Below are 16,671 nucleotides of genomic sequence, written 5' to 3'. Positions count from 1 at the left end.
CAGGAAACTACTTATGTAGAGTTCACAATCTTGTTCTGAGATTGAAAATCATTTGCTGCTTTGCAAAAAAAATATTTTGACAATGGTGCCAGTTGGATGTGTCATCATTACCTTAGCCCATACAAAACTTGCTGTCTCCCTAAGACTGTTTATATGCATTTGTCTTCTTTCCTTTTATTGTTCATTATGACTGCTCAGCTATAATCAGGAATTCTTAATTTTAAGCAAAAATTCTGAGCATGGCCTCTTTTTAGAAGACCTATGTATTGAATATTCCCATAAAGAGGTATTTATCATTTCTACCAATGGAGGTTGACTTCTTGCACTCTTTTCCTTATAATGATGTAGCCTGAGGCAAAACTTCCTCAGAATACAATCAGGCATTTCGCTGCTGCTTGTCTCACTGTTGGCTGCATCAAGTCCACATGGAGCAGGTTCAGGTTAGGTACAGGTTTTCAAGGAAGCACTACTGTGTGCTACTGCTTTATTTGAGACTTCATTTCTAAGAAACCAACCTTCAAAAATACTACTGCAATAGTTTAAACCAGGAAGCAGTAGCGACTATACTTAGGTGGACAGGGCTTAGTATCTATCATATGATTTCTGCTCACTTTTTGCATTGATTTCCAAGAGGCTTACTCTCCTTAATAGTAAGGTTGTTGGATAGACACTATCAGTCTCAAGTTCTCGCCGTAACACTCACCAGATGTCACACTTTTATTAGACATTAAATTGGTTTTATTTAACTACTGGCAAGCAGATTAGCAGGTGTGTTGTACAGCATTCATATGACTGCCAAAGCAAGCCCTGGGATTTCATAATGAAGAATTTCAGAGCAACTAGTACTTGGGATTTGATTCTGCTGCAAAATTGATTTAAGTTCTCCTTCCTAATGGGATAAAATTAAGAAAACTTATTGTTTGACAATGCTCTCTCACTGGTGTTCAGATCCAGAGAGAATACTAGTCTTCTCTGCAGCTCCAAAATATTCTCTTGGCAACCCTATGAGATTTAGGCTACTCTCAAGAAGTAGCAGTATCCCAAATTAGATATGTCTTCCATAAATTCTGCCTTTCTGTCTTAAAAAGCAAATTATTCTCTTCCTACTAGCCTTCAAATCATTTAGGTGTATGACACTTTCCTGGGCCCCACTGGAAGTTCAGCCAAGGAAGGCTGTTCTTCCCCCTCCTGGACTGCCCGATTCCTCATCTAAGCCCTTGCATCATGTACAGTTACAGATACTTCCCTGGACATGTCAAGATACCTTTCAGCATCTTGCTAGATAATTATTTACAAAGAACAGTAGTTTCATAAGCAGCTTTCCGTTTATGAAATAAACAAACTACTGGCACTATACAGGGTTTGGTTTTTTTTAAGTTAAATATATACAGTTACCATGGTAAGTTGCAGCAGACTCTTCAGGCTAAAAAACCTGTCCTGGTAAAGCAATACGAAGTTTCAATTCTTCATCTGGTTTTATGCATTTGTTCATTTAGAATTTGGATATCTGGATGTTTTAACAAGTTATCCCAAAAACTCGAATAATATATCAACAGCACATTCAGCCTTTTGGCAGAAGGTACTCTATTAGCTTCTAAGAAAGCTCAACAATCATACTTGAGTTTTCAGCTAGCCATTTCATAGCTGCATTCCCATGAATCATGTGGAATTTTAGTTGAGCTTATTAGTTCTATAACAGAAACTCAACTCACTGGCCTAGTGACTATACCCAGAAACAGCAGAAAAATTAGATTTCACAGGAAGACATGTGAAGATAAAGGAACATGTGATCACTAAAATGGATAAACAAACCTACCCCCAAACCAGCAGCAATCACTCCCTGTGTTTCTCCCTCCTCCCCACAAAACCACACACTTTTCTTTACTATCTTAACTACAATAGGCACAAATTTTATTGAAACAGTTTCACTGTTGGCTCACTTGTCCTGACAGCAAGGGTAGGAAATTCATCTTCTCCGAGCATTCTACCAGTGCATTTTTGGATCTTTTCAAAATTTAGCCTTGTTATTAGTAATAAGTCTGCTCTCCATCATTCAAGGATACCTTCAAACTACATAGCTAGTAGATGATGCTCCAGACAAATTTAAGCTTTGTATCCTTCTAAGGACCTGAAAAAATACACCGCAAAAGCAGAGGACACAAAATACTCAAGTTTTTTAGAGCAGAGGCAAGACTTTACAGCTGGAAGCAACTCAAGTCGTCCTTGTTTCAGGCACAGAAAGGGATGCAATACATACTTCACCATTGGTTTACAGGATGTACATGGGTGTACCTAAAATAAAGTTGAGGATGTAAGTCTTTACTGTTCCATTGCTAAAGTATTGCCAAAGTATGCTGAAAGTATATTGAAAAGTATATACCCCAGTCCACACCCGCATCTGTTTTCTCCCTAGACAAATGCTATCTATATAGAGTTTACTTCTCCTTGAAGGCTGCACAGGAAGAGCTATGTTGTCCTAAAATTCATTTTCTGTTTAAGAGCAGTACCTCTGTCACTAGGATTCTGGAATTGTGTCATTTTAATGCCTTAAAAAAACCAAAACAAAACATAAAAAATAGAGAATGGATTGAAGTGTATAAACTGACTTCACCAGGATATTACATTTAAAGTATCTTCTACTTCACTAGGATATTAAGAAAACATCAACAGAAGAGGAAAACTTAGTATTCTATGTATGGTCCAGCAACCCATAGTATAATTAAATTCTACTTACTAAACAAAATTTGCTTTTAAGCTGTGTGCTACTTACCCATAATTAAAACCAGTATGTTCCATACCAAAGTTATAGAACTGTTACTCTTAACATTTTAAAATAAGAGTACCAATAAAATTTAACATACAGCCCTAAAAAAGAATAAAAGTCAGGAGGCCAAATGGCTGTACTGATGCACTTTTTGCTTTTTCAGAAGAAACCTTCTGCCTACAAATTGTACCTTAAGAAATATTAGTTCTCTTTCTGAGCCACAGGACACTAGTTTCTCAAGTTGTTTTCTTTTCAGTTTATTTTCCTCATATGGATTCCCTTCTTATAGTGTAACCAAGGATGAGTTTACGAGGAAGGACACGCTTCAGAGCATCCAAAAACTTCCACTGGTAGCAATTCTATGTTACAGAATCAGATACATAGATATATCTTTCTTTCTGAATGCACAGTAGAAAATGACCCTTCATTGTGACAGAAAGGCTAATCTAATCATCTGACTGGTGAAATGGTAGTTAAAAGACTGCCTATGTGTTTCATGCTTTAAGGAATTATTTCAAACCTCTAAATGGCAGGTAAGCCTAGGAAGACTGAGGACTAGAACATGCAAGCCAAAGTATCTCAGGATCCTGCTGATATATGAAAAAAAAAGAGTCCCCAAGCAGGTCTCAAGATCTGCAAAGTACTCTTCCTCTCCAAAGAGAAAAGCAGACAGTAGTATCCACTGTCAACCAGATCAACACTTACATGCATATAGAGACCTGACTAACCCACAATAAAAGGGCAGTCATTGCCTTCAATCCTAAACCACAAGAAATCTAAAGCAGACCATCTGATGGGTTCACAGGCTATGGCTTTTTTTTTTTTTTTTGTAGTTTCCATGGATGTTTTACACACCAAGTGAACAGAGGCAGCAAGGTAAACATGTATTTAAGTCCTCACATTATTATTTTGACAAATAATGATCTAAGCTGTGACAGTTACTACTAATATATATATATATATATATATATATATATATATATATATGCATAGCCAGAGATTACACCATTTGTGGTATCAACAATTAATAGGACAATTTGTTTCACACTGGCGCTAATAGTGCAGCATAGGTAAAAGGTTCTTTCATCAGTGGAAGAACTTCATTGTTTGTCACAAAGGTATATATAGGCTTGTTGTAGAATGCAAAGCAACTGGCACAGCAAGTTTCGCCAAGAGCTCATCTATCACACATCTCTCCTTCCTTCCAGTCACAAACTATATTAGTTGGTCCATTAAAAGATTGGTTTTTTCTTACAAGTCTTCTTACAAGCTTTAAGTCAGAACTCATCCAGCTCTTCCATTAGATATCCAAAGTGCACACAAGCCACATGCTACGTATATCACAGTAAAAACAGATGTACTGCTACGTATCCTTTTAAAATGTAATGAAGGTTTACCCTCACAACAAAATTTGAGATTAAAGTCTGGAAAAACTTAGTTTTAAGTCTTAGATTTCTAGGAGATTTTTCTTGAAATTTTATGAGTGCAACTGACAACTGCAGGCCAACTCAAAAGGAAGTCTTCTATCTCAGGTTGCAATTTCACTAGTAGCTGAGGTGACCTAAGTGGCATTCTGCGGGCAAAAAGGAAAGATCTGACTATTCCATTCCACAAAGGGATCTGCTGTAAGGTGGCTTGAAACTGCTGCTGACATAGACAGTTATTAGTTTTTGACGAGGGATCTGGAGTACCAAGCTGATTTTCTTGTGGTTTAGTAAGTTTAGGCAGTTCAGAGTTCTATGAGCAGAACTGGAAAGAAGCAGCTCTTCCTTTCAGCTGCAAAGCTCCAAGCTTAGCTCATAGGGAATCAGGTTTAAATTCTGAACTTGCTTGTTACTAAGGAAAAGGATAAGCAGGCCTCACCTGAAAGATAACACGCTATAAAGTAAGATCAATACACACACCAAGAAAGATTTCGTATTTCTAAGGCTCCAAGTGGAGTCCTACACTCAATCAATATTAGAGACTGCTTTGCTTAAATAACATGAACAATCCGTCTGCAAATACCAATTTCCATCTACACAGCATTTGAAAGCTTTAAGAACAGCACTTTTCTGTCTCCAGCACAGAAAACATACAGTGCTGTTCTAACAGGACAGATTCATGTTTAATATTTTTATTTCTCTAACCATGTTTTCACAGTCACCAGTACTGGATTTGTGCAGTGATAGATTACAATACCTGTCTGATACAGAGTAGCAGCGAGCACAGACAGGAAATGCTGTACTACTGATAGGCATGTGTGGTGGTTTGCACTGATCTTACAATTTTATGCCTACTTTAAGTAGGCTTCATGTTTGATCTGGCATAAAGCCTATTGATACAAGGCTCACTCCTCAAAGCTCTTTGAAGACATTTGAACCAGCAAAGCAAGTTTACACTAGATCAGCACTTTATGCCATAGAGCTGTGAAATATTCAATGTCATTTCAGGAGTCCTAAAGCTTGAGTTATTGTATCATAGAACCATGACCTCAAGCTAACCAGGATTACAACTAAGAGTTAGCTTGCTTAGCATTTTTGCCGGTCTTATCCTTTCTTACTCCCTGCAATCGATTCTGCACCACACATTTAGCGGTTCAGTATGGACTGTTTATATGGTGCATGATGAATTATATCAATGGGCAGATACAGGTTAAATTTTCCAAAGAAGGATACTTTTAACCCAGAATGGTTCTCCCCATTTAGTTCAACATAAAATCCTACAAACAGCTGCAGCTGCACAACCACTGGGACTGCCTGTAAGCAAAACTACAGTGTGTCTATGCTTATAATAAATTACTAAAGCTGAAGCCTGAAGAGTTTTTTAATATATTGACTGTACCAGACAGGATCTTAGCAAGTCTTAGCTGATCAGAGAGGCAACAAAACACCGTCTGGTTCAGCATTTCTAAACCTCTAAAGGTAATTTTCAGCAACCATGAGATAAGAACAGCAGACAAAGTACAAGACCCACAGTTCACTTCTCACCCATGTCAGTAGCATTCTTTAGGGCCTCACAATGCATGGCTTAAATAATTGAAGCAAGGTGCAAACCAGAGGTGAGAAACTGCTTTTATGTATACAGAATGCTTTGAAGCAGTAGTAACCTATATCCATCTTCCAAGTAAAAGCCAAAGGTAAACATGTAAACAGGTTTAAAGCCTTCTAGTCTTCTCTTAAACAAAATACACTGAAAGTTGTAGTATCCAAAATATAAAGAAGAAAAAATAAAGTTTCAGACACTATAATCCTTAGGAACCTCAGCTATTTTGTGATTTTCCAACTATGCTTTGTCTGCCTCTTCGAATGCATTTTTTGGTGTAAAGCAGAGCACAACTTATATATATAGTTCCACAAAAAATGCAGAGAAATATCACACATATCATGAAGTGCACAAAAATGCTGAGAACTACTTTGCCTCCTATTTTGGGTACAAGAACATGAAATATAATTTGCAGAGGCAAAAAAAGGACTGTATTGCTGAAGTTAAAGAACCTGCCTGTAAATGTGAGGAAAAAAAAAAAAAGAGTATGTTTACCTGTTGCTTCTGGTACGCTGTGTTCGGGTTAATTTTGGACTCCAAAAGAAGAGAGCCTAGAAAAAAGAAGTTCCACTTATTTACATGTATACTAAAATTTCCATCTCAACATGAATTTTCTGCTCACTCTTTCTTCAAGTAGGTATTAACATCCTTTCTCCCAACAATAAGCCTGTTAAACTAATGTTCTACAGCTTTATATTTAATTTTTCCCTCAAAGATATTGTTCACATGGCAAAGAACATTCAAGAATGTTTTGAGGACTGGAATTTTAACCTCTTTCTTATTCTGAGTAACAACTTTTCCACAGAAAATTCTTTAGAGATGACAATCTGCAAAAAATTAGCACACAAAAAGCATCACAACTGCATTCCATAGATCACGTATGGTTGTTTTGTACAAAATTTGCTAACCATGTGGTTATCTAAAGTTTATCTAAAACACTTGCATTATTTTGCTGGAAAGAATATCCATAAACTAATACTTAAGAGTGACAACCATTGTCACTGCCAATCCCCAAAAGCTTCAGACATAACTTCGGAATAATGGTTCCACAGCAGCTTATACTGATTTAAGACACAGAATAGCAACTGTGTTCTCATGTCTGTGTTTTCTTGCCCTTTCTGTTGCGTAAGTGTTAGTGTTCAGCCATCTCACATTTAAATGGTTAGGAGGGTTATCTAGATTAAAAAAACCTTTAAAACTACCTTTATTTTTGGTATAATGACTTCCCTCATCCACCTTGCCGCTGAACTGCACAAATGCCAGTGCATGAAACACTCTTCACAGCCATGACTTTAATGTACGTATCTGCAGAGCTTCACTCAACATACATGAGGAAGCATTAATAAATTAACCTGCACAGTCAGTCTTGTAATTAAAACATAAGGCTGCGAGCATCCCTTTACAGAGGAACTTCTCCATTCACTTACCTGCTTAAATATATTATTTTCTAAGAAAAGTCCAACTTTCTTTAAGAAAAGTCTCAACTTCTCAGTTGCATAGCTGTAGTTATAGGGCAGTCTTATATTATTAGAATATTTGTCAAATATCCTCACAAAATCTACACTATAGAAAAATATAAATGTTTCAACCACCTCAAATATGGAAGCCTGAGGATTTGAAGACAGGACAAAAAAAACCCCAAATTACTTGGATTTGAAAAACATACTTGGAATTGGAAGTTGTACTTCCAAATCTCATAGCAGAATCAACAATGACTAGCTCATTTTCACTATCTAAAGAGTATACCAGTTAAAAAATCCACAGCAAAAAATAACCCAAACCAGTGTTCATTTACCAAGTATGACCATCTTCAATCTCACAGGTTACATTTATAACAGAAACTCACACTCCTTTCCTGAAGAACTGTTACTGACTAACAGAAGATCATGGAATCATAGAACAGTTTGGGCTACAAGGGACCTCCAAAGATCACCTAGTCCAACCTCCGTGCAATAAGCAGGGATGTCTTCAACTAGATCAGGTTCCTCAGAGCCCCGTCCAGCCTGGCCCTGAATGACTCCAGAGATGGGGCATCTACCACCTCTCTGGTTAACCTGTGCCAGTGTTTCACCACACTCATCGACAAAATTTCTTCCTTATATCCAGTCTAAATCTCCCCTCTTCTAGTTTAAAACCATTACACTTTGTCCTGTCGTAACAGGCCCTGCTAAAATGTCTGTCCTCCTCTTTCTTATAAGCCCCATTTAAGTACTGAAAGGCTACAATAAGGTCTCCCTGGAGCCTTCTCTTCTCTGGGCTGAACAACCCCAACTCCCTCAAGCATGCCCTCATGCAAGAGGCATTCCAGTCTTCTGATCATTTTTGTGACCTCCTCTGGACTTGCTCCAACAGGTCCATGTCTTTCCTGTGCTGACCACTCCAGAGCTGGATGCAGGACTTCAAGTGGGGTCTCACCAGAGGAGAGCACAGGGGCAGAACAACCTCCCTTGACCTGCTGGCCACCCTTCAAGCAGCCCAACGTACATTTGGCTTTCTGGGCTGCAAGTGCACATTGCCGGCTCACCTCCAATCTTTCATTCACCAGTACTCCCAACTCTTTCTCGGCAGAGCTGCTCTGAATCCCTTCATCCCCAGGCTGTATTGATACTGGGGGTTGCCCTGACCCAGGTGCACAATGTTGCACTTGGCCTTGTGGAAGCTCATGAGGTTCACATGGGCCCACTTCTGGAGCTTGTCCATGTCCCTCTGGATGGCCTCTCATCTCTCAGGCCATATCACCTGGACCACCCAGCTTGCTGTCATCCACAAACTTGCTGAGGGTGCACTCGATCACACTGTCTATGTCACTGATGAAGATGTTAGGCTGGGGGAAGTGAGGGAAGAGAGACTGAAGAACAAGGTCACAGAACTTCACTTGCTGAAAGAGTGGTGCATCATTAAAGAATTCCATAAATATCAGAACAGTTTGCTGTCTGATAAGAAAGTTTATTGCTTCATGAATTTAGAAGATTTACCAAGGACTTTGATACTAATTAGCTTACTATTATGTGATAATCAGATATAACGAATATTTTTTTTAAAACTAACAAAGTTACTTACATGTGATAGCTGCTTCTTCCTGATTTTTAAGTCTGTTCTACAAGAAGCAGCTTTCACTAATGAAGCTAGCTTGAGAAGCTACCACCCTGTCTCAACTGCTCTTGCAGTAAAAGCTGTTTACAAACTCAGATACAATTCAACAACAAAACTGAACAACTAAATAACCCTAAGTGGAAAACAAGACACAACAAAAAAAGCAATCTCCTCTCAAAACCATATATACTACCCTCACTTTTTCTAAGACTTTTTCCAGTTTTCTAACCTGCATTGGCTCTTTTAACAAGCAGCTTATTTGCTTAAGTGTGACAGTATAACTAAAGAAAAATGTGAAAATCACAAACTAGAGAGCAGGAAGACATCCAAGATGAGTATTAATGATTAATCCAATACACACTGTGGTACTTAGGCCACAGTCTCAAGCTTTGAATTTTGGGTTTGCCTAGTCAATACCTAAAAATAACATTCCCTTTTCCATTACGATAGTTATAGGTAGTATTTCACTTCAATCTTACTTTCACTTTCAAAGCCTCAGCTTCAACTACATGAAGTTTTCAAATATTGTTCTGTGATATTATCTTAATTGACTAACTTCCAGAAAACCTTTACAGTCTAGAACTATTTAATAGCAGCAAATATGAACTAGAATATTATAAGAATTAAAAGCAATTGATAATTTCAAGATTGTATTTTAACTGCTGAACACAGATCTACAGACACGGAAATTCTGAAACTAGCAGAATATCATATATAACTTGATGCCATCTTTGACAAAATACTATTAAAAAAAAATCTTGGGAGACAAGTTAATGCAGACATTCCATCTTCCAGGCTAGAAACAGGCACTAGAGAACTACCTCCTTCCTACAGTTACCACAGAAGAACATTTTTTCTTCTCTACTAAACCTGACACTTGCAAGAAAGACAAATCAAACCTTATAAGGCTTGACTTGCTTCTCATTACCACATGATTCAACTTATTCCTCACCATTTTGGACAATAACTAAAAAAATATGAATTTGGAGACAGAAACATACCAAAGCATAAACTGTGTGCTATAACCTATAACTGCCCTAAATCAATTGTTCTGAAGAATCTCATGCTCCATTTGTGCAATTTTTTCCCCCAAAAGGTCTCAACAACACAAAAACAGTGACTATTCTGCCAGTTAGTTCACTGACTTTATTTTCATGCAGCACATCTCACAGGATCAGGGCCCCTCATGATATGAGGCAGCCTTAGATCTCTGTAACTTGCTTCTGGGAACCAGGCAACAGTAACAGATGTCTGTAATGCAAACATATTCTTCAGAAAAAGGTTACAAGAATTTAAAATTCAGCAAATGAAGTTTTTCTCCATTCAAAGCCAATATCAGTATTGATTCCTAAATACAGTTCAAGATCCTTACTCTTTGTCATAAGCAATTACTTTCTATGAAGGTATTTTTCTCTTGGTACTATCCTATAATATGCTGAGACTATCCAGTCTGCTTTATAAAAACACACCAACAAAATTTCATCTTCATTGACCCAATGACACTACTCAAAGTCAGGTAAGACCTGAAAACTCACCTTAATGCGAGCTACGGTTTTAATAACGCCTCCTTCCCCCCAAATTATGCAGATCTAGTTTTTTCTAAATTATAGCCTTGTAACTGCAAAACATTGGTAACATCTGAAATAATCTATAAAGAAGAAAACATTGATCTGCAGAATTCTCTTATTTGCCACTGTAATTTAATATAGCACAGTTGGGTTTTTCTGTTAGTATAGTAACAAGGATCTGTGCTGTGAAAGAAACGTGCGTGTAGGGAAAGACTTGCTCAAAGGAGATCAAATACCGACATACAATACTATTTTCAGAGATACTTGGAGAACATCAAATGTAACAATTCTATAGTCTCAAACAACAAATCTGCAGACTTATTTACATACATGCATATGGAAGAGACCTGCTGATATGGAATACCACTCCTTTCCCATCAAACTGTTAGGTGGATGCTTTCTTAAAAGGAGAAAAGGTACAGTGTCTCTCATTACTCCTCACCTGCATACACATCCTTATGTTTAAATGGAAATTTCAATTAAATAAGTGTTTTTAGCAAGATGCACACAGAGGTTTAAGTTTTGCAATCAGTTCTGCTGCTACTGAATCACAGAAACCAATCCACAGAAACTAAGGAACAGCTCCAACTGAGGTCCAAGAAACTGTTCTGCATCCACAGGAGACTGTTCCTTAGTCTGATACATTTCTGAAGAGTCAAACCAAACACTAAAGGGAGAACCAGGAGAAAAGAAACAAGCAAAAAAAAAAACCAAAAAACAACCCATCCCTCCTCCCATTTTTTTTTTTCATTTTAAGGTAAGTACATAACCACAAAATTTTCTGTGTTGCTTTCCTAAAAATAAACAAATAAAATTCATCCCTTGAGTTTGAGCAAGGTAAAGAAAACCTAAGCCAATTTTTGGCCGAGGCTTCTGCCACTATTACTGGGTTGCTGATACCTAGCCTAAAGCAACAGCAAGCATGTGGATGCTTACTGTGTTGCAAAAGTCATTAACATATAGAATTCAGAAATGGCAAACTACAACTTTTGAATAAAAGCAGATGGTTCCTGAAAAAAAGCTGGCAAATGTCCTCCAATGGGGAAGTTCACTTTGGCTCATCAAAAAGTTTAGTTACAAGACTAGTAGGCTTTAATTAAAAGTCTAAGCTTTCAAATTAACCCGTGTTAGCTGAACACAAAAGTTCATTTTAGAGGTCACTTCAGCCAGCTGGGCTCAGAACAAAAAAGTGATCTGAAACCATGCAGTGAAAAATCTAGAAGCACAAAGACATTTTAAGAATGAAGCAGGTCACAGCAGCCTAAAACACCATATGAGAAACAGGTAAGAAATCAAAGGCTTCTGAGTATACACAAACTCATGTGGAAGGTGGTGATTTCTAAGAAGAGAGTTTGCCACTGCTCTACTGCAATTCAAATAGAACACACTACAACTAGGAATCACACAGAGAAACTTCTCAGGGTTTTAAGTAAAAAAAGTTAACAGTTGTTTAAGTGTAAAGAAAAAATACTATTACCTGTCTCAAAGCATATCTGATCTGAAAACAGTTTATGATATTTCTGTACTATAACAGATTACTTCAAATTGCTTGCAATGACTCTTAAAGATTAGTTCCTGGGAGCATTAAACAGCTCGGACAGCAACACAAATCATTCATCGGCTCTAAATTCTTTTAAGATGGTGTTAAAAAAACACCAACCCATGACAAAAAAAAAGACTCCTCCAGAAAAGAAAAATTGCACTATTATTCAATTCTTATTGCTCCAACTCCAGATGACAGCTTACTTTGGACTTGGCATATCAACTGTAGCTCTCTTATCTGAAAACCCTGACTTTGCCATAAAATCTCAACCACTTGTAAAACAGCTACAGAGATACACCAAGTAACAGCTGCACAATCAAGAGACTGAACCATGTGCTAGCCCAGATGGTCAGCCAAATGAACCCCTGGTAATTCTGCTGTTGCTCTGTGTACAGACGAACTGGCCCTTTAACAGGAGTGGGAATTTCCCCCACAGCAGGAACTGCTGCAAACATCCCCCACGGCTTCCCCCACTCAGGAAACTGAGCCTTCAACTTCAGACAGATCCGAGGTTTTCAGTCAGCTTCCTGGAGTAAGTCAGTTAGAACATGCCATCGTGCACAGGATGAATCTCAGCTCAAACGTGAGGAAAAGCTGGTTTAGAAAAGGAGGAAGGAAGAAGTTTCATTGTGGAAAGAGGAGGAGCTGACAAAGACAATACAAGAACGCAATGGAAACATGGAGGCAAATCGTGTGTAGGTCAGGTTCCCAGTACTTGTATGTTTTTGATAACTATTAAAAAAAAAAAAATCACACTCAACAACTTCATGTAGTTAAAAAAACATCCAAGGGAATGCATGAATTGCATAAATACCTAAACCACAAGTCTGGTATTACCTTTTTCCAAACCATTTGCTCACATGTAAAAATGACTGCATTAGCTTTCAAAATCAGCCCACAAACAACTGACACTGAGAATAAAGAAACTACAAATCAAATCTTATGAGCTGTTTACACAAGCAAGTTAGAAAAACTAGCCTATTCATAGAGCGCACATTTACATCCAGGACTGATACTACCTACTAAATTAAGAACTTAAGCTCTGTATATTATTCAATACTAAGTATATGCATGCTGTTTGAGAGAAGTCTAATGTGTGTATCCTATTGAACGTAGTTCTGTGTATTAGGTGCAATTAGTGAGTTTGAGCCCATTCTGCTTTGATTAGACTATCTGGCTATGTAACACAAAGTAATGACTTCATCATTGTTTTGGGATCTTCTATACCAATTTGTATTTTGCTTCTTACAGACATTAATTTACAACATACAAGCTGGCAACAACAGTCCCGTTGAGGTTCTAATCAGTCTTAAGCATAAATATCCCACTGAAAGTCAATAAAGGGATTTTCTTTTGAATGGGCTATTTCTTCACAAGCAGGTTATGAACTGCAGTTCCTTCACTTTTTCTAAAAAGAATTAGTAAAAAAAAGAAAAAAAAAATCAGTAAATTGTTTGGTGTACAGAAGATATGATGCCAGTCTTAAAACACAAACACAGCAGCCATGTAGACAGAAAGGACTGTATCTACAATGAAATATCCTGTAAAGATTAGCCTAAAAATTTAGTGCTAACCTTCTTTTTACCTCCCTCATGTTGAAATTAAACTAAATCTATTTCCATTTTGAATGCTTTTTCTTACACTATGAAGTTGGCCAAACTATAAATGCATCATCTTTGATGTAAAATAAATAAAATCTAGTATCAATTTAACTTTTTGAAGTACAATCAAGGACCTACAAAATCCTGAGATTCATGCTTATCAAAAGCTCAATTATCAAAATCCTGCTTAGATGAAAGTTTGATTCCTCCATATCAGTTTATGATCTTTGCTGTAGAGATTATTGTACAGTTTGTCAGAACTTTCTCAAACTGTAAGAATGAATGATTCCCAAGTTGCTCTTCATCCTAGTTCTAACAATGAAAAAGCCAAATAAAGAAAATTACAAGGTCTGTTGACAGTCACAAGCTACAACTATATCTAGAAGTCACTAGATACAGTAGCTATGAAGCAGTAAGTCACGCACTGACAGACTTTACTAGCAAAATGGTATATGCTAGATATTGCAAAGCATACATTTTAAAATCTAGTCTGGTCAGAGCAGCCATGAACTCAACCAACAACCAAGACTAGCCAAAACACATAGCTACGGGGCAGATACTAGTACTCAACCTATACTACTAACATATGTTGTCATAAAATGTAAAGGAAGTTGATAATGCACCGTTTCAAATTTATTTACAGGAAGATTCAGAACTGCTTACCAACTGAGAACTACTATTCCATTAAAAAAGCATCACTGAAAACGCTGTTCTGTTCACTATATTGTCTTTACTACTGTAACAACTGTACTTCAATAACTGTTGATAGCTTTTAGAATGTTTTGCATAATTCTTGCTACCAAAGAAAAGGGAGGAAAAAAAAAGGCTGTTAGCCATCCAATGACCTCTAAAAAATTTATACTAAAAAATATGATCCAAGTTTTGAATAACTCCTTTCCTGAGGGTATCATTTCCAGAAATATCCAAAGAAAGATATATCACAATGATCAGTTTTGAAACTGAAGTACATTGGGCACCCAGTAATAGACCACCCAATATCCAAACCCATACAAGATTTACAAGACCTGAAGATATTTTGTATGCAATGCCGTGTATTCACTATGAACCAACTGTCTACTACACTTGCACTTGATGGCAATCTTCCATTTCTATCACTTGGCCTAACACGAGTGAACTATAGTTAGTGCCTATTACTTGCTTTTAGGAATCACACCTGAATTACACAGTAAAACATTAAGGCAACAGACACAAAGCTGAGCCCAGTTCCTTTTCCTGGGTAGGATGAGGAAAGATTGTGCCTTCAGACATGCACACTTACCATCACTCTCTGCCCTGACTAGCAGGGACATGCCCTTCAGCCTCTCCACGTAGCAAGAGGACACATGCCCTGTGCCTCGATCATCCCACTGGCGGTCCTCGTTTAGCGTGTAAACCTTCACCCTCCGCCGGGTGTCAGTCATCCTGCCGCCTGCCACAGCACAGCCACCGCTCTGGCTGGCAACTGCTGGAGGAGCAGGAGGCTGGTTGGGGGCTAGGGGCCCCTCAGGGGAGGGGACCGGGAAAGAAGGGAGCAGCCCCACACGGGCACGCCAAGCGAGCTCTTCTTACTCCTCTTCAGTGCTCCAATGGGATCCTCATTATCGAGGGTAACAGAGGATTGGGGGACGCGGGGGAAACGAGGGAACAAGAAGAGAGGTGAAGATGTGAAAGGGTTGCTCCTCCAGCCACAGTCAGGCGCTGCACAAAAGCCAAGCAAGCCTACGCAGGGGAGAGCCGCAGAGAGAAGAGAGGCTCTTTGCAGGGTGAAGGGCAGGCAGGAGAGGCGGTGAAGAAGGGAACCCGGAGGAGAAGTGGATCCACGGCAGTGGAAGAAGCGGTGGGGAGGAGATGGCACGGGCGGCCACGGCCAGCCGACCCGGGGTGACAGGAGCAGCCGAGCCTGGAGGCCGGGGCCCTAGTGAAGGAAGCAGGCAGGGGCTGGTGAGGCCGGGCTGAAGCTGGCGGGGGCAAGCAAGCGGGAGAGGAGCCGCTCGCCCCGGCCCGGAGCTCAGCTCTATTGTGCAGCAGCTGCCCAGGCCCGAAGCCCCTCGCTCGCCGTCCGTCAGCGCAGGGCTCCGCGGAGCCGCCTTCCTTCCCGCCGGGCCGGCCGGGCCTGGGGGCACTGCCCGTCCTGGGGGCAGGATGAAGCGGGCGGGCTCGCTCAGCGTCCCGTCTCCCCCATGGGCTCCCGTCGCAGGCGGCGGCTTCACTCCCAGCCCGACTCGGCCGCCATATTCTTCTTCTTCCTCCTCCTCCTCCTCCTCCCGGTGCTGCGGCGACTCAGTCCCGACTCTTCAGCGCGCCCGGCGACGTGGCTACACTCCAGGCACTCAGCAGCCCGGGCGGCAGAGAGGCGCTCTGCCCTACCGAGGGGACGAGCGGCGACGGCGCGGCCCGTCCAGCCCAGCTCCCACCGGCTCCGTCTCCGCCTCAGTCACTGCGCGGCCGCCATCTTGGTTTCACCTCTCACTGGAGGCGCGGGGTCTCCCAGCCAGCGGCAGCATGGGCTGCCCGCCAGCATTTAAAGGGCCAGCTGCCCCGAGCGGGCAGCGGGTTGGGGGCGCGCTCCGCACCCACGGGTGGGCCCGCGCTGCCGGGCCCCACGCAGTCCTGGCCGCCCCACGCAGCACCAGCCCTGCCGCACAGCACCGCGCCCTGCACCGCGCCCTGCACCGCGCCCAGCGCCGCCCCCACGCGGCGCCCTGCTGGGATCGCTCTCGGAGCGCGCGGGCGGGACACGCGTGGGGCCTTGGTCCGGCCGTTACCGCGGGCCCGGGGAGCGGGGGTGCAGTGCGGCCAGGGCGCGCGGCACAGGGTCAGCACCGGCTGCCCCGCTGCTGGCCGCGCCCGGCGGTGGCTCTGCCCGCTCTCTGCGAGGCGCCCCGGGCCTCGCCGGGCGCTGCCGGGAACGGGCGGCCGGTGGGCGGCCCCACGTGGGGACCCAGCTGCTGGGAAACGCGCGGCCCCGCGTCCCGCCGCGCGCGGGAGTTCGGGCCGCTGCTCCCGCCCCTCGCCTGCCTGGGTTAGACCTGGGACCGTGTTCTGACTGAGCACAGCTGGACCCGTCCTATCGCAAAA

General features: G+C 41.0%; 1 protein-coding gene across 1 annotated transcript in view; it reads right to left on the bottom strand.

Moving 5' to 3' along the window:
- Positions 1 to 16,358, bottom strand: part of PPP4R3A (protein phosphatase 4 regulatory subunit 3A) — a 45,062-nt gene extending 28,704 nt beyond the window's left edge. The window contains exons 1-2 of the mRNA XM_082057422.1: positions 14,873 to 16,358; positions 6,284 to 6,339 (exon numbers count right to left, since the gene is read on the bottom strand). Coding sequence (XP_081913548.1) covers positions 6,284 to 6,339; positions 14,873 to 15,014 — 198 coding nt within the window. The 5' untranslated portion in view covers positions 15,015 to 16,358. The remainder of the gene's footprint in view (positions 1 to 6,283; positions 6,340 to 14,872) is intronic.
- Between the last annotated feature and the right edge of the window lie 313 nt (positions 16,359 to 16,671).

This window comes from Streptopelia decaocto, assembly GCF_964273445.1.
Source record: "Streptopelia decaocto genome assembly, chromosome: 7".
NCBI classification, from domain to species: Eukaryota; Metazoa; Chordata; class Aves; order Columbiformes; family Columbidae; genus Streptopelia; species Streptopelia decaocto.
The sequence above is the reverse complement of the archived record's forward strand: the minus strand, read 5'-3'. Positions and strand labels throughout refer to the sequence as shown.